We start from the raw sequence: 20,696 nt of genomic DNA on the forward strand, positions 1-20,696 counted from the left end.
CCGCAGCCAGACAAGGGAATCGATCCGGGTGATTGTTCGTCGCGTCCTCCCCGCGGCGAACACGCACCGCCTGAGCACATGCGGGACAACAGCGCCAAGCGGCTGACGAGGCGACAATTTCCTCTGAGTCGTTTCCGCCACGCCGCCGACCTGGCTTCCCCTCTACTTCTGAAGCGATCCGCTGCTATCCGGGACCGACCGCGTGGGAAGCTGCGCGGCTCAGCTCCTAAGCTTGGCCTAAGCAACAATGAAAACGTCAGAGGCGGCGCCGAAACAACGCGTGTTTAATGGACGCACCGGCTGCCGAAGGCCCCGCGAGGCTACTGTGCATGAGTATGGATGCTCGCCAGTTCTCCAGCCACGTCGTGGCTTGGCCGAGGTCATCCAAGCGCGGGCGTGGCCACGGGCAAGCGGCAACTTGAAGCCAATTAACCAGGCGGCGTGCGGCAAAACGGAGAGCCACTGGCCAGTAATGGGCGGACGAAAGCGAGAGGCAACGTGTCGTCGTCATGGGCGGAGGCAAAGAAGAAGCGGCGATCGATCGCTGTCATGATCACCGGCTGCCACGTCACGCGATCATTTCTTCTTTGCTCTTGGCCACGTCGTCGGCACGCTCTGCTGCTCACAAAGTCGTTCCGCTGGGCTTTTCTGGGTCGAGCTGGCGGTGACGCGGTGAACTGGGAATCTGGGATGCGCAGGTGCGCCTTACTGAAAACGTGCTGTTTGTCGGTGACTCGTTATGACACGTTCTGCAGCGACGCGCGTCCGTGTTGCGGCGCATCGCGGCCTCCCATGCACGAGCGGAACAAGGGAGTCCCCGGTTTGTCCACATTGTTGCTCGGTATCTGGAGAGAGCACCCCAGGGCTTAGGACGTCCTTAGACCATGCCTTCCTCGCTGAAAGTCTTCCTGATGCTCTTCGTCCTCGGCCTCTTTGCATTTTTGCTCGTGGTTTGTCATGTCAGACATTGTCAGTCTCGAATTCAAGCGCGTCTGCGGGCAGCGAGGTCGCATCCCGCATAGAAGTGGCGCTCAGACACCGCTGGTCTGCGACAGTACTCGCCTTCCCCGCATCGTCTCTGGGAGACTTCTTCACCGACATCCCCAGATATCGACCATGTTTCCTCCATCAACTACCCCACTAGAAAAGCTCAAGGTCGACTTCAAAATGATTGCTTTGACTTGAGACGATCTCCGAGTGTAGCCTCTGACCCCGGCGGCCCGGCTCAGGCACAATGCCATCTCAACAAAGCGCGATCGAAAGCACGCATCAACAATGCGCGTGCGGGTCCAAGGGCCGATGAGCACCGAATAGAAAAGGCAGCCTCTGCGATGCTCGCATCCAAACGAAGTATGCCCTCCTCCTTCGAACTTCTGCCATCCGAAATCATCGAGCGCATCGCCGAGCACACGAAGGACGATCTGGAACACGGCTCCACCCTTGCCCTTACGAAGACATGCCGCCGCTTGCATGACATAACTGTGCGGACGCTGTACCACTCAATCTACATAGACACCTGTGACGCCTCGGAGTGTGGCATCCTCTATACCCTGATCGACAATCCGCACTATGCTTCTCTGGTTCGGACCATTGAATTCGGTCCTTGGACCACCTGGGGGTACGTTATTCACTGTGAAAATTTTTGCCTGTGTCGAGAACCTCCTAGGCCCGTTGCGAACGACCCCCGCATCTATCTTCCCGGCCTGGTGTGCGATGCGCTGGAGAGTATGCCGCTCCTTCAGTCCATCATTCGACCGCACGGCTGCGCAGAGCCGATCCTGGCCATGCCTTCTCTCGTATTTACACACCTTCGTTCCATCACTCTCCGGAGCCTCACGCCTGACACGGTCACCTTCGTCGCCAAACACGCCCCACAGCTACGGGCCCTCACTGTGAATTCCGGCCCAGCACTCCCCCTACTGGTGGACGCACCTGCTCTGCATATCTTGGAGGGGAACTGCTTGGTCGTCGCTGTCGTTTGTCCAGCAGCACCCCTCCTTACGCACCTTCAAATCAAGCATCAGGAGGAGGATGACCCATCAGTTTCGTCAATGCTCGCAACCGTCGGTATTCACATGCCCACCCTCCGCCTGATGAAGATCGTGTCGTGGTGTATATCAGGAGACGCCTCGCTCATGGACAGCATTGCACGCTTTTCTCCGAATCTAGTCTCTCTCGCGCTGTCGCTCGAAGCGGATTGGGTGGGCCGAGGGGGGCCTGAGGGGCGTGATTGTAAGGTGTGTCATCAATCTCGAGTACTTTCACCGACTAAACGATTGATGCAGCCTGAGATCTTAATTTCCACCATCGAAAAAGCGCTCCCCCACCTACCACACCTCTTCCACTTCGAAATCTCGCAGCAACTCGGATTGTACGCTTTCCGCCTCGGCGGGGAGGTCCTCTCCGAGTGCAATTACTTGGTACAGTTGGACGTCGAAGAGGCATGGGTAAGGAGATGGGGCGCGGCCTCCTCAACGATCAGCGTCTGCACCCTTCCGGCGGCGCGCTGGTGGCGTCTGTCGCGCGACTTGTGGGTGCCCGTTACGATTACCGTGCCGGTGGGCCGTGTGGATTTCATGGATCGTGTGGGGCTGAGCCACTTGTCCGCGTGGACGAGGCGCAGAACGGCTGCGGACAGCAGTGATATCGCCAGCGCGAGTATGCATCGACGGAAGGAGATTAGAGAGGGCACGTCCATATTTGCGCGCAGGCTGGCTGAGCTCGTGGCGTTGAATGAGGAGATTGCTCAGGATTTTGACGTAAGATTGGTTGTGTAGAAGCTATATGTATTTGATACAGAAACAAAGTGGATGAAGTACTCAGCGCCCGACCGCGAGCAAATGATCAAGGAGGTGAGCGGGGTTGGGACAGTGAAGAGACTGCCGTGGCACCCTATATCCATCTCCACTTCATCTTCATCTTCTAAGTGGAATGCATATATCAGAAATAATGGTCCAAACAAATTGTATCTGATTTACAAGAAATCACGTTCTATATCAGGGTACCCCATTCCTATTTTATTGAAGCCCAAATACTTATTTGTCAAAAAAATAGTGTCCTATTTAATGGCAATTTGTCACTGATTCAACACTGATTTCTAGTGCTGGCCTATTATGATATTATTATGAAGACCTTTCAGTCACATATCTATGATGAATTACCTCATTTAGAAACTGTGGCTACATTGTGATATTTATAGTATGTAGACATAGGGAAATATGGGTACACCGCCACCATGGATACGGATACGGATAGACTAGACAGGGCTGGGGCTACGCCCCAGCTTTGAATGTTGCTTGAATAACATGAATTTCTAGATTAAGAACATTGCCAGTAACTACAAATGCTCAATAGCCTTTTTATATGTCTGCTCTAGTATTGTTGCTAGTATATGTAGATTGCAACCTAAGTCCGTAAAATCTATGTATTTATTTCTCAATTTGTGGGCAATTTGAGAATACTTACTTAGTATACACTTCAGTGTTATCATGGTAAATAACCCTAGATATAACTTGGTGATAGTACTGGGTGCAAGATATCACTAACAGCTTTGTGTCCCAATTAGGATTGGTGACATTTTACAGCTTTCCTTACTAATTTAGGGCTTTAACAGCAATGATCCCAAAAATGGAAGTGTGGAGCAAATCAATTGTTAAAGTCAGTGCCAAACATGTGCATACATTCACACGACATCTGCTTAATATAAGAGTAATAGAGTCCCAGGTACCCAAGGGTATACCCATGCCACTATGTCAAGATAGTTTTTTTTTGTTCAAGCTGACCATTCTCTCAATCTAGTTGTCGATAGTCAGACATGCAAGTCTTTCTCAACTGACTAGTATGAACTAGCCTTATGAATTACTGTAAGATTTTATTCAATTCGTATGTCACATGTCACACGACCAATTTTATACGAAATTCTTTCGTATGTCACAGCAAAAAGTGGATTTTGGCTTCCCGAAATTGGTAATTTTCCACAATTCCGGCGCCTTCGGCGCGCCAAATTGCCAAATGGGGAACATCATATCGGACATCAATGTGTCACAGCCCCCCGGGCCATTCGAATTGAATAAAATCTTACAGTATCAGCCATGAGACCATTCAAATATAACTAGGACAACAATAAGCTGGTTTTGTACAAAATTTATCAGTTTGGAGCTGATATGTAAGTCACTTGAAGAATATATTATAATTTATCAGGCTAGAGGCATAATAATGATATAATAATACTATAATATAATATAATATAATATAATATTGAATAATAATCATATTGATTCCTGCCATCAGGCATAATATAATTATAATAATTATAATAATGATATGGTATAATAATAAAGCATAATATAATAATGACCAGCACTACTGATTTCTGAGATACTTCGGTGCTAGCACAGGTTTATGATAGCCCAGAAATTCTGAAAATCTTCCTGATTGGGATGCATTGGGACTAGACAAACTGGCTGTGACCTGTGACCAACTAAAATATTTGGGGTGATATAACTGTGACCAGGAGACTTGACTAAAATGCAGTACACCACCACTGGGACGATAGCTGATGAGAAGCTGTCGATCACATGTGTGACAGGGCCTATCAACAGCTGGATGCCACCCTGTCATCAGCTGGATCCCAGGTCTTGTCGCAAATGGAGCCAGCTTGGCGCCACCTCCGGCCGGCTATCAGGGAATGATGATGGTTGTCTGGCCCAGTCAAATCACTCAGTTTTTCCGCTGCTCATGGTTTGAAAGCCATAAAAAATTTATTGGTATATACAGAAATACATTATGTCAATAGAAAAGGAGAGGCTGAGGAGCACATGGACCAGGAAGAGGTGGGGGAGGGAAGAAGAGGAGGGGAGGGCACAGTGGAAGCCACCAAAAAGTGCTTGAGAGGGTGCTTGAGTCTTGAATACTCTTAGAAGGTGATATTGACGACTTGAGAAGACTTGATAAGGGGAAGGACTTGACAGATGGCTTGATTCATAGGGTTTGTGGATGCATTTGAGGCTTGAGGAGGCTTGAAGAGCAATTGGACTTGTGGGGAAAAGAGAGAAATGTGTTGCTGGCAGTCTCTGGGAACAGCACATATGGGCGCTGATCGGCAGAACCGCACATCAATCATCTGATTGACATCCAGCGCTGGGTTATCCGGGAGATTCTCAGGCCTCCGGATCGTCCAGCTGGCCTTCCCATGGTAGACAGCCGCTGCCATGTGGAATGTCAGCTGGTAACAGCTGGAACAACCAGCCGCACAACAGCTGCAGGCCAATTGGTGGTGTAGTATTTGTTGCAAATCATTGCCACAAAATTGTCAGTTGCTCCAATTCTGATAACTTAATACTGTCAAACATCTCTTAAGTCAACCCTCTTCATATCATTAGGCTTAATAATGCCATATTATATAGTTATGTTATATCCATGCCGACTCCGATATCGACTCCGGTATTTAGTTTTTATGCAATGAAGATTTACTGAGCGTTTCCAATTACCCCGACTTATAATCTATGCAATCATCTATGCCTTGTTCCTCGTATGCAACTCCTCTTCTACTTTACTTGACTTTGTTCTAATCTCGTTACTTACTTTGTTATCCCTTATTCCGTTTCTGTTACTTCTCATACTATAAATACTTTGATATATTACTACATACTTTAGTTTGTAAATTAACGTTGCTGGTCTCTATCTCCCAGCGTCGTCTCGACTCCGCTCTTGTCTTCTTGTCTTATCTTGGTCAACTGGAAGCCCCGGTCACCCAAACATCCTTCTGTGGTGTTCCGCCCCCCAAGTGCTCTCCGACTTTGATTCCGTTTCCGACTCCGACTCCGACTCCGGTCCTTTGGTCAACACGGCACTTAACAAGTTATTAGTATGGTTACTGTACTATTTCAATTAATTGTCTGCAGCATGTAATAGATAACATGAACTGTCTGCCAGATAAGGTGTCCAGATTACCATAAAGAGCAAGTTCGGTGCCAGCCGGAATGAAAAATTGCCTTTTTAGGCCAGGATTTAATGGCAAATCGGACTGGAATGTGTAACGGTGGCTGCAGGTATCCGCGCAGGGACCGCGTGTAACATCCGACATGGTCAATCAATCAAAATAGTACAGTAAGTAAGTCTGATCATCAGAATTAAAATCCTTACGCAAGATCTTCTTCTTTCTAATCTCTCTAACAGACAGTTGAGCTTCCAAGTATCTTATAAGTTTGGTGTAGTGATTGTCATAGGTGGTGTGACCCAAGGGGTTCAAGATCCTTATCAGGCACATGGGGTAGGGGGGAGGGGGGTCCCCGGGGGGTAAAAAAAAAACTTTTTGTATATGAAAGATTTTGTCAGGGGAACCTCCCTTTCGGCCTGGAGACGCACCCGATTCCGGTCCGATTCCGGTTCCGACTCCGGTCCGGCCCTCCATCTCGCCTGCACAATCACCGATCCGTCAACGCCCTCCCGACGGTCGCCCTGGGACCTCGCCTGCGACGCCGCCCAAGCCTTCTGTGCCCGACAGCGGCAGCTACGGACAAGCAGTATATAGTCAGCTACCTAGCAGGCGGACCCTTAGAGTTTCTTCTCTTTGGATCCTCCCCTGCTAGGTCAGCTTCATTTGTATTCGCTTACCAATGTTCACTCTTTGGATCCTCCCCTGCTAGGACCTTGATCTCAGGCCTCCGGGGTTGCCCTTACAGCAGAAGAAACTCTCTACGGGATCAACCGGACAAGATTGCCAGGTTCGGCGCTGACTCAGGCTCGGAGTACGAGTCCGTTCCGCCCTCATCACCGCCCCTGCCACTTGTCCCCTCCTCCTCTACTCCTGTGGTCCCCGCACCCGTCATGCTGTCCGGAGTCACTCCTACCGCAGACGCCCGGCTGGACTCACTCGAGGCGAAAATTGATAGCCTAACTGAGGCCCTTGCTTTACTCACCAGCCAGGCTTCCGCTGCCGCTGCCGCCGCTAATAATGCTGGCGGACCCCAAACACCTTCGCCGGAGACGTCGATTCCGACTCCGACTCCGGTCCAGGGCGACTCCGAAGCCCTTTTTGGCGACATCAACCTCGCCTCAAAATTGGTCTTGCGACCAAACCCCCGTTCACCTTCAACGGCGACCGGAAACGCGGCCGTGCGTTCCTTTACGCGGTCCGCACCTACGCCCGCCTTGCCCCTGAGGCCTTCGTGGTCAACGGAGAGGCGAGCGAGGAAAAGGCTGTCCGCTATGCCATGTCGTTTATGGCAGAAGGACCCACTCAGCAATGGGCGGAGCGCCACGGAAGCAAAGCCCCGTTTCCGTTTACCCTCTCCTGCCCCTGCCTCGACTCCGTCTCCGACTCCGCTCGCGACTCCGGTCATCGTCCTTCGCCGCCTCACTGCCTGGGAAAAGAAACTGCCCAAGCAGTACACCGTTGCCGCTGCCCCTGGGGCGAACTCCCTCCACCTCCCGTTGGAGCTCGAGTCCACCACCAGTGCGCTGAAGCTCTCACTCTCTGGGCTTGTCGACTGTGGTGCCACCTCCGACTTCATTGACACGAACTATGTTGCTCGGAATGGCATTCCGGTCCGCACCCTCGATCAGCCGATTCCGGTTTTCAATGTCGATGACACCCCCAATGACGCTGGCTCCATCAAACAGATCGCGGACTTGGTCCTGCGCTACAAGGGCCATGCCGAATGAGTTCAACTGGCCGTCACCCATCTTGGCAAGCAAGACCTCATCCTGGGGTATTCCTGGTTGCGGAAACGAACGGACCGAGCAGCGGCGACTCCGGTCGCTTCAGAAGCGTCTCCGCTCCGGCCCATTCCCCTCGGTTTGCACTATGGACCTCTCTGGCCCTGAGGACGGAGACGATTCCGATTCCGGTCTCGATTCCGACCTGCCCGATCTGACGCCGGACTCGGACTCGGATGATGAAGATGACCAGCTCGAAGATGGTGACCGCATCTTCTACACCTCGTTCCATCCCTCGGAGGAGATACGCGCAGGTAGCACCGTCTCACAGCGCCTGGCCGAAGCCTTTGGCAGGAACTCTGCCCCTCCACCCTCCGAGATCCCGGACTGGGCTAAGGAGTTCCAGGACGTCTTCAACAAGGAGTCCTTCGACACGCTACCGGAGCGGAGAGCCTGGGACCACGCAATTGAGCTTGTCCCCGACGCTAAGCCCACCAACTGCAAGGTGTACCCCATCTCGCCCCTCGAGCAACGCGAGCTCGACGCGTTCATCGAGGAAGGGCTTTCGACGGGCCGGATTCGCCCCTCCAAGTCTCCGATGGCGTCTCCTGTCTTCTTCGTCAAGAAGAAGGACGGCGGACTCCGCTTCGTCCAGGACTACCGTGCTCTCAACGCGATGACTGTCAAAAACCGGTACCCCCTTCCGCTGATCAACGACCTCATCAACCGGCTCAAAGGCGCTCGTTACTTCACCAAACTCGACGTCCGTTGGGGCTTCAACAACGTCCGGATCAAGGAAGGTGACGAGTGGAAAGCGGCTTTCCGGACTAACCGAGGCCTGTTCGAGCCCTTGGTGATGTATTTCGGCCTGACAAACTCTCCCACGACGTTCCAAACGATGATGAATGACATTTTCCAGGACCTCATCCTCTCTGGAGACGTCATGATCTACCTTGACGACATCCTGATCGCCCATTCCGACCTCCGGAAACACCGGCAGATCGTTCAGGAGGTCTTGCGGCGACTCCGAGAGCACAAGTTGTACCTTCAAGCGGAGAAGTGCGACTTTGAAAAATCGTCAATCGAGTATCTCGGGGTCATCATCTCCCACAACCACGTCGAAATGGACCCTGTCAAAGTCGCAGGCGTCTCCGCTTGGCCGACTCCGGAAAACAAGAAGGACATTCAGCAGTTCCTTGGGTTCGCTAACTTCTACCGCAGGTTCATTCGGGACTTCTCGACCCTTGCGCGCCCTCTTTTCGTGCTCACCAAGAAGGACCAGCAGTGGACTTGGGGCGACGCGGAGGCCTCCGCGTTCCAAGCGATCAAGGACGCGGTCACCTCGGAACCGGTCCTGGCGATTCCGGACGACGCACGGCCTTTCCGACTCGAGGCGGACAGCTCTGATTATGCGACGGGGGCGGTTCTTTCACAATCCGCCCCGGACGGGAAGTGGCACCCTGTAGCATTCTATTCCAAAAGCGTAAATGATGTCCAGCGCAACTACGAAATCCACGACAAGGAGATGCTCGCGATCATCCGCGCACTCGAGGAGTATAGACACTTCCTCGAGGGCGCCGCGCACCCTGTCGAGATTTGGACTGACCATAAGAATTTGGAGTACTTCAGGAAGACGCAGCACCCCACGGAGACGCCTCCGGAATGCTGGCATACCGTCTCCGTCGACTTCATCGTAGAGCTTCCCGAAGCCCATGGGTACGACGCGATCATGGTCGTCATTGACACCCTCGGAAAGCGCGCCCACTTCTCGGAGTGTCATACGACGGTCGATGCAGTAGGGGCAGCCCGCCTCTACTACCGGAATGTCTGGCGGCACCATGGGACTCCGGAGAAGTACGTCTCCGACCGCGGCTCGCAGTTCATCGCGGAGTTCACCCGAGAACTTTGGCGTCTAATCGGCATCAAGCCCGCCACGTCCACCGCGTACCACCCGCAGACAGACGGTCAGACAGAGCGCGTCAACCAGGAGCTGGAGCAGTACTTGCGGATCTTCACCAACTACCAGCAGGACGACTGGGATGAGCTGATTCCGGCCGCGGAGTTCGCCTACAACAACCATGTTCACTCCTCCACGCAGCAGGTCCCCTTCATGACGGACACCGGACGGCTGCCGCGCATGGGCTTCGAACCCGGAGTCCGTTCCGCCATGGAGTCAGTGAACGAGTCGGTGAACAAGTTCTGCGACCGGATCGCCACTGGTGTTGCTGAAGCCAAGGCCGCGCTCACTAAGGCCAAAGAGGAGTACAAGCGCTACTACGACCGGAGACGCACTCCGTCTCCGGAGTTCAAGGTTGGCGACCGTGTTTGGCTGGATGCCTCTGACATCAGGACGACTCGCCCCTCGGAAAAGTTCTCCCATCGCCGCCTCGGACCGTTCAAGATAGTCGCGGAGATCAGCAAAGGTGCCTACAAGCTCGACCTCCCCCCGTGCTACTCGAAGCTCCACCCGGTCTTCCCCGTCGTCAAGCTCGAGCTCGCTCAGGACGACCCCCTTCGACGGACGCCCCGGCTACGACCAGCCCCCTCCGGACCTCGAGGACGGAGTCCCGGAGTGGGAAGTAGAGGAAATCCTGGACGCAAGGGTGAGGTATAAACGGCTGAACTACTTCGTCAGATGGAAAGGCTACGACGCATCGCACAACCAATGGGTCCGCTTCGACCGCGTCTTTGCCCCGGAGAAAATCGCGGAGTTCTATCGTAAGTACCCTGGCAAGCCACGACACATCGCCTCCGCGACCTTTGACTCAATTCTGTTCCGGTCTATGCGTCGGGACGCCACATTAAAAGGGGGGGTGATGTCAGGGGAACCTCCCTTTCGGCCCGGAGACACGCCCGATTCCGGTCCGATTCCGGTTCCGACTCCGGTCCAGCCCTCCATCTCGCCTGCACAATCACCGATCCGTCAACGCCCTCCCGACAGTTGCCCTGGAACCTCGCCTGCGACGCCGCCCAAGCCTTCTGTGCCCGACAGCGGCAGCTACGGACAAGCAGTATATAGTCAGCTACCTAGCAGGCGGACCCTTAGAGTTTCTTCTCTTTGGATCGAGCCATAGGCGTTATATTTTTACAAATGCAACTAGCTACAGCTAGCATAGCAGTTGTCAAATACACTGAGCAGGGCTTTTTGTCACATATGTCACCTTCATTTAAAGGCTTATTTTATTTATTTAAGACTACTATTATGGTAATTGATGATGGAACTGATAGCATCTAGATAATGTCATCAATGTGGAAACATTTTTGATTGCCATCAAAGGTTTTGATGATTGTAACCAGCTACATCATTTCTGTCCAAATTGGGATTATTCATTATTTTCTATATATATAGTCTTTCAAATTATATAACGGGTCTTCGGCCTGAAGAAAAGGAACTTAACATTCATTTATTAAGTATAACAATTATTAATACTGATGTTATATCAAAGTTTGATCAGTCTTATAGGGGAACAGAAGACAAATGCACTAACTGCACTCAGGCCTCAGTGGAGCTAGTGGATTTGACACCAGGTTGGCTCAGTGCACTCAGTGCAGTTGTCAAATGTGCACAACTACAGGTGTTGGATCCTCCCCTGCTAGGTCAGCTTCATTTGTATTCGCTTACCAATGTTCACTCTTTGGATCCTCCCCTGCTAGGACCTTGATCTCAGGCCTCCGGGGTTGCCCTTACAGGTGTAAAGACACTGAAAATATAGTTTATACACTTTAATTTCTATAGTTCACAACTCTCATACTTATATCTATAGATATTTAGGCCTATGAGCTTGGATAGCCAACTCTGTCATAGGCCCATTGTCAGGCAATTGATGAGAGGTGAACATGTTGAAGAGTTGATATAGCTTGCCATGTGTGTTTGAAGGTTCTGGGTACATACATACATACATACACATGCGCATATATAAAATTTTTTACAAAAAAAGTTTCACAAAGATTGAATTTTTTATCCCAATTTTGATTGCATCAGTGGTAACATGACATTGATCGTGAGAATATATTACCATATATGGCAGGAGGGGGAGGGGGGGGTCCCTAGAGGGTCGGAAAAAAACTTTCCGACCCTATATCCATGTTTCGAATCTTGAACCCCCCTTGGTGTGACCTGTGACGGGCCGTGAGGCCAAGCCTACATGGGTACAGGTGCAAGCAGCCGTTGCTCGGAAACCTCACCACACACCTCCGAGACAAGCATGGAGGGCCCAACATTCCCGTTCCAATCCAACCCAACGAACTAGCTGTTCGAGAAGAGCCAGCCGCCTCCACAAGACTAATGGAGGATTTGCTGCTGGAGGGTGAGCTACGACGTGGCAGAAATACGATGCAGGTGAGCTTTTACAAAGTGTTTGCAGCAGGCTTCAACCATCCACCAGCTCTTCACTTACATCCAGACGTGCTTCTAGCTTCTAAGCGATATGACACAGAGCTCTAACGCTTTGTCCTTCCCTATTGGCTATATTTATGTGGGGACCAAGACAAATCATTAGATTGGTGGAAGGTGTGTTTATTCATGATATTTTATTCACTTTCTTATCTGCAACAGGAATTTGGACACCTTTTCCCTGTGATCTCACACTGGTAGCAAGCGCAATGGCAGTTGGCTAAGGGGGGTCCAACGGGAGTTTGAAAGCAATTTTTTTTCCTTTGTTTGAAACAAAGAAATCTTTGTCTTTCTTTCCACTCCCGTTGGGGCTCCCATTAGCAAACTGCCTTTGGGTTTGCACCCAGTGTCATGTATGGCGTGGGATTATCTGGTGATTCCCGGAACCAGCATCTCTGTCCAACACCTATTTTCCAAATCTCGGCATCTACTGTAGCATTTTAATCAATTCAGCGGTCACGCGTCACACCGCCGTTAAAATGCTGAAATTTTTTCGGCGGTCACATGCAACAGCGACAAACGCTGAATTCACCTGGTAAACTGACCATTTTTGGCTGGCGCGGCCCCTGCGGGCCGCGCCGTAATGTGCCGAAAATTTTCGGCGGTCACACTCGGAGGCCTCGGACGCTGAAAATTTCAATTCGGCGCCGATGTCACACACTTTTTGGGCGCCGAATTAGCACATACTGTAGTATTTTAATCAGTTCGTCAGTCACGCGTCACACAGGGCTCAAGCCGACGAAAATTTTTCGTCAGTCACGCATATCCGGCAGAAATTGGCCCCAAATTGGTCCATATATGGTAATTTTCCGTCCGATCCGGCGCAAATTCCCTAATGGGGAAGGCCTGACGAAAGTTTAAGTTCGTCGCACATGTCACGCAGGTTGGCAGGTGACTAATTGATTAAAATAGTACAGTATGTGTCGATAAAAGCAGAAACGATAATAGAAGCTATGCTGACAAAAAATGTGGATCAAGGCTGGGTTTTTTCCAAAATTATAAGTAGTCAAAAAGTACTGTTTACTGTGGTGAACTGACTAGTGAGACATACTAGGAAGTGAGACACAGCTTTCCCACAGCTCGATTAGCATTAAAATTTGGGAGAACATGTCTTCTGGCGTGCTGAGTATATCCTCAAATTTTGATAGCATTTGAACAACTACACCACACCAAATTAAAAAATTTGTTTAGATTAAAAAAATGTCACAATGTAAAACTTGTCAGAAAGTGCGCGGTGCTGCCAGTGTTAGCTATTCATCCAACGGGATAGGTTGAAATTTGGTCGAGACATTCATAGTACATGGCCGGATATCCCACAAGCTTTATTTGGACCATAGATATGCGGTAGGATGTACTATTCCTGTTTGTCTCACTTCCAGGTATGTTCCTGATATGGAAACTAAAAGTAACACCCTCTATCTGCACATTGAATGGGAAAGGAAGTCTGATCTTTTAGGAGCAACTACTAGACCCTACTCGGCCCTGGATTACCAAGTTTCAAGGGCAGAAAGCTACCTATTGCCTCAGACCATCCATTCTAAAAAATTGTCTCGCTAGTCAGTTCACTATAGTATACACTATTTTAAACATTTAAATCCATTTATATTTGTGTTTCCATTTTATTTAAGACTTGGACAAATGGAAATAAAATAGTTGGAGCCCGATGTACATGTCACGCACCTTTGGGGGTGACGAACTGAATAAAATAGTACAGTAAGTAGTATGATAAACTGTGGCCAGCATCTCGCTGTCCGAAATTGAATGCTGCTTTGCGGGAAGCAGTGAGGCCCCCTCGCAAAGGGTTCGAGACAGGTGGTCGGCTGAAAATTTCGCAAATTTTTATTTTGTACAGGTAACAGCCCAGGGCCAGGCTGTGTGGATGCCATGTCTCTTGAACCGATTTCCGACGCGTGCTTACAGCATCGTGGAGCCATCATCGCATCAGCACGGGCAACGTGACTAATCACCATCATCTTGTCAACAATGTCCATGTTCGCCAGCGCGGGACGACGATTCTGGCACGGGCGCGCCGCTTCTGCGACAGGTTCGAGTCAACGTCGCCGCGCGGGGTAAAAAGGGGATCCTGAACAGTCCAGGGGGTACCTGGCTCGAACCCATGCGACGGGACTCGTCGAGTAGTGCTGGCCAAATATGATTATATTATTTTATGGGCATAATATATTATAATCATATCATATTCAGAGCTCCAACCCAATAATATATTTGTAGTATAATATAATCATATTCGGCTAGAAAATATGAATATGTTATGAATATATTCAACTATAATCTAGTATGCATATCTCTTGATATGTTTGATATATTTGCTGCTAGAAAAAAGAATCAAAAACATAAAATAGATACTGGATTGTAGGGCAACTTCCTTTTGGGCCTCTCTAATTCCAGCCTGGGTTACATAGGACTCTCAAAATACAATCAGGGGCATTGCCACTAGTATTAGGTTAGCCAGTAGCCACTTGATCAGAGGTCCTATACTATGTTTAATAGGGTCAACCCAAAGTGATCACTCCTGACACCTGTTCCTACGAAGAGTAATGTATGAATCACCATATATAACAGATAATATGTGACATTTATCAGAAGTAGGGCTAACTTAGACTAAGATTAGTACTATGACTAAGTAGATGGACTGAGAAAATAGCTGTAATCATCCACCTTACTATAGTTGAATATTCTGTGACTATAATATAGTATAGTCATAATATAATATAATATATTCAAACATAATCATATTCAAGTGATCCACGAAGGACATCATATATTCATAATATTCTGAATATATTCAATATTTAATCAAGCATAATATAATTCTGGCCAGCACTATCGTCGAGCTAGTGTGCTTCGTGGCCGCCAGCCTGGGGATGGCAGGATGGCGCATGGTAACGCACACGCCGGCTGCCAGGCAGTGAAGGTCGGGGAGACACGTACGTCGTTCGCTGTGCAGTGTGTCAAGGACAAAGAAATGACTGATACATCCTGTTGTAGCGCATCAAATTCACACAGGCAAAAAGACATTTCGTCAAAGAACGTTTTTCATTACCTGTCTCGAACCCCGTGCGGACGGGACCTTGGCCGCTCACCGGTGCGCAGCGGGACAGCGGGTGGTTGCGCGCTGACGAGTCAAGAGCAACGCAGAAGTTAGCGGGTGAAATCGGGGCACCGAAATGATATGGTGGAGAGACTGGAGGGTATCAAGCGTACGTCCATTCGTCTACTCCCGCATTATGGATCGTGACAATCATACTAGTAGCGTCTACAAATAGAAGGAAAGGTGCATAAGAGAGCGTTTATTACCAATTCGAACACATTTTCTCTCAAATCGCCATCACCGTCCACTCGCCCAACACCTTCCCCGAGTCCCGCTTCTCCGCGCGCACGCGCACGGACCCGGCGCCTTGTTGGTGGTCCACCGTGATCGCGATTGGCTCGGGCGTGAGCCGCCACGCGCCGAGGTCCTGGCCCGACTGGGCGTCGTCGTCCGAGCTAGACTCCGCGTTGAGGTCGAGCCAGCGGAGCTCGGCGGGCAGGCGGTGGGCCGAGTAGGGCGATGGCGACGGCCCAGGAGAAGGCGAGAACGACGGGCCGAGGCTGGGCGGGCGCCACTGCGGGCTATCGGGGGAGAACGAGCGCACGAAAGCAGGGGAAGCTGAGAGCGATCGGCGGTGGGAGAGCAGGGAGAGTGAGTCGGCGCGGGGGAGGGGAAGGCTGGCGGTAGAGGACACAGGCGAGATCCCGCCGAACGCGATCGTGCTGATCGTGATGGTGGAAGAGGCGCGCTGTAGATGCCAGGGGGCAGTGGGAACGGGAAGATCCAGCGCGTCGAAGTCCAGAGAGAAGAGAGAGTTGCGCGGGGCGAAGGTCATGCCGTGGTCTAAGTCATCGTGATCATCGGAGGGGGAGGGAGATCGTGGCGGCCAGCCGAAGATTATCGAGTCGTCTTCCACTAGTGAGGGCGAATGCGAAGGAGAGTTGGAGTTGGAATGGGCGAATGTGATGGGCTCCAGTGGGCGGTCGTTGTCTTCATCGGTCGGGGATGCGGGATTGGCGAACATTATCGGCCCCAACGAGTCCATTGACGCGGCAGAGGAGCTTCGCGGATGCGCAAACGTGATGTCTTCCATCTCCTCGTCCTCGCTGGTGCTAGGGATAGACGCCGGGGCACTCGATGGGGATCCCGGGGAGCCCATGCGCCTCCGGACGGCAAACGTGATCTCCTCTAACTCTGACTCGTCGTCTGTCCGCTCCTCATCGGGCGAAGCGTTCCTTCCAGGCACCGCGAACGCCATCTCCTCCAGCTCCTCGTTGTCATCATCCGCCGTCACCACCCTTCCCATCTCTCTCCCCTTTGCCATCGCCACGACATCATGCACATCCAGCTCATCCACATTAATTGCTGGTGCTCTGGGACCTCTCCTTGCCCACTGGCCCAGCGGCGCCGGCAGCGCGGGCGGGGGAAACGGCGGGAGGGGCTTGTTCATCGCTGGCATCGGAGGCGGGCCGCTGCCCGTGCTCCTGCTCGACGTAGACACAGAGGAGCCCGTGCTCTTCTTTCTTCCAAGGCGGAAGAACGCGGACACCGGCGACGTCGGCGACTGCGGCTCGTCCTTCGCTCGTTGGGACGATTTCCGATTTAAAGGCGGGAGCGGGCGGGGTGGCGGCGCTCGGGGGCCGTCGAAGGCGACGTACATCGACACGGGCGAGCGTGGGCGGCGCTTCGGCTGCATGCCCGGGTGGTGGGCGGGTCCAAGGGACGCACGTCTCGCAATCCCATCGCAAAGAAAAGAAGTGCGAGGCTCGGAGCGAAGTCCGCGCGTCTGGCTTCTGCGGGTGATACCGCCGCGCTGTGTGCGGTGCAGATCATGATGCTAATGTCCACGATCAGCTTCGCGGGCTTCTTCTGGGGATGTCCGAGGGCGGATGGGTATCTGGATCGGGACGGCGGGCCGCAGGCCGGGGATGCAAGGATTGATAGCGGGAGGCCTCGTCGACCGGTTGCATCGCCAGCTGTCTGCCTCCGCCGCCGCCACCTGCCGCGGGAAGGAACCTCACACACACGGTTCGAGACAGCATGCCTGCAAGGCCGCGTTGGATTTCTTTTTCACCAGGGAACGATGTTCGACCAGTACGCTGTTCGATACGAGCGGACACATTGCGCCTCGGCCCGGCCTACCCAACCACCGATACTGACCCAGTAACCCTACAAGGATTGATAAACAATCCAATATGAAGATGGTAAATCAAGTTTAACACTGTTAATTAATACAATATGTGCTACAATACTACCAGACTGGAAAATTCCTGTTAAACATATATGAGTTCAACAGAAACAGAGTGAGCAGGCTGACTTACCAAGGGAAAGGAGAATTTAACACATTTAACTAGTTAAACACAGATCAGTAATAATCGGGTTCCAAACTCGAGCTCAAACTTACCCACCTGGAGTTTCCTGTTAAACAACACATTAAACCAGCACTGCAACCCTTATGAGCTTGATAAACACAAATGATAGAATAATATAGTGCTGGCCAAATATAATTATATTATTTTATGGGCATAATATATTATAATCATATCATATTCAGAGCTCCAACCCAATAATATATTTGTAGTATAATATAATCATATTCAGCTGTGAAATATGAATATGTTATGAATATATTCAACTATAATCTAGTATGCATATCTCTTGATATGTTTGACATATTTGCTGTTAGAAAAAGGAATCAAAAACATAAAATACATGCTGGATTGTCAGTGCAACTTCCTTTTGGGCCTCTCTGGGTTACATAGGACTCTCAAAATACAATCAGGGGCATTGTCACTAGTCTTAGGTTAGCCAGTAGATACTTGATCAGAGGTCCTACACTATGTTTAATAGGTCAACCCAAAGTGATCACTCCTGACATTTGTTCCTACTAAGGGTAATGTATGAATCACCATATATAATAGATAATATGTGACATTTATCAGAAGTAGGGCTTACTCAGACTAAGATTAGTACTATGACTGAGTACATAGACTGAGAAAATAGCTGTAATCATCTACCTTACTATAGTTGAATATTCTGCAACTATAATATAGTATAGTCATAATATAATATAATATATTCAAACATAATCATATTCAAGTGATCCACAAAGTGCATAATATATTCATAATATTCTGAATATATTCAATATTTAATCAAGCATAATATAATTCTGGCCAGCACTAGAATAATACCCCATCAAGTTTTGCCCGCCGGCGCGCCCTTGACAGGTCCGAGTACACGCGGAAGCGGCGGCGGCCGGGGTGCTCGGCGTCGACTTGATTTTCGGGGCCCATCGATATCAGTTTGTATCCTGCAAAACGATCAGTAATGAAGCCAAATGGAAGTATGGTGACTTACACCGCCGGCCCAGGAAGCGGAACAACTCGTGCGCGTTTTGCTGGCTTGCTGGTGACCAGTGAATTGTCATCGGTTTCGCCAGCCTTGCGCTTCGTAAGCACCTTTCGAGGCCGGGCCGGCGCCGGCGTAACAACAGCAGTGCTCGCTGGCAGCGGGGCGATTTCCGCCGGTTTCTGAATGAAGGGGGCCTGTGCGAGTGCCCCAGTGGGAGACGAGGGTCGTGAAGGGGGTGTCGAAGGTGATAGTAACGGGGGCTGGTTTATGGGCAGCCCGAGCGGCGGTTTGGAAGCACTGGCAGCGGCTGCCGACTTGCCCTTGGGGTTCCCCACTGGCAGAGCGGCCAACGTGGACGTGGGAAGCACCACTGCTGGCGATGCGGAACGCGAGGATGGTGGGGTGGGTACATTCACGTCGTCAAGCGGCGGCGGAGCGGCTGCCGACTTGCCCTTGGGCTTCCGCAGAGCAGCTAATGTGGACCGTGACGCGGGAAGCACCAGTGCTGGCGAGGCGGAACGCGAGGATGGTGGGGTGGGTACATTCGGGTCGTCAAGCGGCGGCGGCGGCGGCGGCAGAGGTAGAACTAAGGAGAAGAGGGAGTTGTCGACGAGTAGAGCGCCATCCGAGTCGATAGGTGGACTCGGAGTTGGAGATGGTGCCCGCGACGGAGGCGGGGTTGCAACGACGACGGCCGGATGATCTGGAGCCGGCAATATAGCTTGCGCAGGCTGCAGAGACGTTACGGACAGGGGAATGTCTGTCGTCTGGGTAGTCGTTGAATTTCCTAGAGCTTGTCAGAGGCCGCCGGACGAGGAAATAAACAAGAGAACTTACTCGGCAGTATCTCATCGGCCCATTCCGCAAAAGGAATGCCGAGATCCCGTTCCAGCCGCTCGCCGTTGAAGCGCGAGGTGCGGTTGTGTTTGCTATGCCCTTCGATTCTAACATATGATGCGTCAGTAGGTCCCGCCAGCGCCACGGAGATTGAATCACTTACGCGCCAGCAACCAAGTTGTCGCCATCTGGATCACGGAACGCATAGAGCAACAGCATCTCCGCGTCCCCCAGACGACCGTTTTGACACAGATCCCGAAGTGCAATGCGCATTTCCAGCGTAAAGTCCGCTTGATTTCTGAGGCGGAAATATCAGCGCCGCATGGGGATGTACAGAATAGCGGAAAGCGACCTACTTTGATCTATCATGCACCAGGGCATCTGCCTGAGTGTCCCAGCTTCTCCTCTCGTCGTCAGATAGAGCCCCCCACAGGTCCTTCAGGACCTTCTGATAGACAGGTCGACCAGGCTTAGTGCTGGCCAAATATGATTATATTATTTTATTGCCATAATATATTATAATCATATCATATTCAAAGCTCCAACACAATAATATATTTGTAGTATAATATAATCATATTCAGTTGCAAAATATGAATATGTTATGAATATATTCAACTATAATCTAGTATGCATATTCCATGATATATTTGACATATTTGCTGGTAAAAAAAAATTAAAAACATAAGATAGATGCTGGATTGTCAGGGCAACTTCCTTTTGGGCCTCTATAATACCAGCCTTGCATACATAGGACCCTTAAAATACAATTAGGGGCATTGCCACTAGTGTTAGGTTGGCCAGTAGACACTTGATCAGGGGTTCTATACTATGTTTAATAGGGTCAACCCAAAGTGATTGCTTCTGACACTTGTTCCTACTAGGAGCAATGCATGAATCACCATATATAATAGATAATATGTGACATTTGTCAAAAGTAGGGCTAACTCAGACTAAGATTAGTACTATGACTCAGCAGATGGACTGAGAAAATAGCTGTGATCATCCACCTGACTATAGTTGAATATTCTGTGACTATAATTATAGTATAATCATAATATAACATAATATATTCAAACATAATCATATTCAAGTGATCCACCAAGGGCATAATATATTCATAATATTCTGAATATATTCAATATTTAATCAACCATAATATAATTCTGGCCAGCACTAACCAGGCTTGTTGGTAGCATGTCCACGCAAGACTGCCGATATGTCGTCTTTTTTCGAGGCCGCGAAGAGCTGCCGCCCAGAGAGGGGTAAGGCGGACAGAATGGTCGACTTGGATGGGCTTGCTGGAGTTTCGGACGGTGCTCGAATACCGACACGGCGCCAGACATGCCAGCGGTAGTTTGTGAACTTGCGTACAATTTTCTGCGCCATGTCAGCTTGTGTAGC

The 20,696-nt window shown here is 50.6% G+C and overlaps 2 protein-coding genes across 2 annotated transcripts; one reads left to right on the top strand and one right to left on the bottom strand.

The window, feature by feature from the left end:
• Positions 1–884: 884 nt before the first annotated feature.
• On the top strand, positions 885–2,777 carry MIND_00393800 (uncharacterized protein; the record flags this gene model as incomplete). Its single annotated transcript, XM_037360767.1, has 5 exons — positions 885–950; positions 1,023–1,155; positions 1,204–1,618; positions 1,667–2,237; positions 2,286–2,777. 5 exons carry the CDS (start codon positions 885–887, stop codon positions 2,775–2,777), a joined length of 1,677 nt encoding a protein of 558 aa, XP_037223652.1.
• Positions 2,778–15,387: 12,610 nt separating this feature from the next.
• MIND_00393900 (uncharacterized protein) lies at positions 15,388–16,878 on the bottom strand (the record flags this gene model as incomplete). Its single annotated transcript, XM_037360768.1, has 1 exon — positions 15,388–16,878. The coding sequence occupies exon 1, from the start codon at positions 16,795–16,797 to the stop codon at positions 15,388–15,390; it is 1,410 nt and encodes a 469-aa protein (XP_037223653.1). The 5' UTR covers positions 16,798–16,878.
• Positions 16,879–20,696: the final 3,818 nt, after the last annotated feature.

This window comes from Mycena indigotica (genome assembly GCF_014461135.1).
Source record: "Mycena indigotica strain 171206Taipei chromosome Unknown Mind.scaff0003, whole genome shotgun sequence".
Taxonomy (NCBI): domain Eukaryota; kingdom Fungi; phylum Basidiomycota; class Agaricomycetes; order Agaricales; family Mycenaceae; genus Mycena; species Mycena indigotica.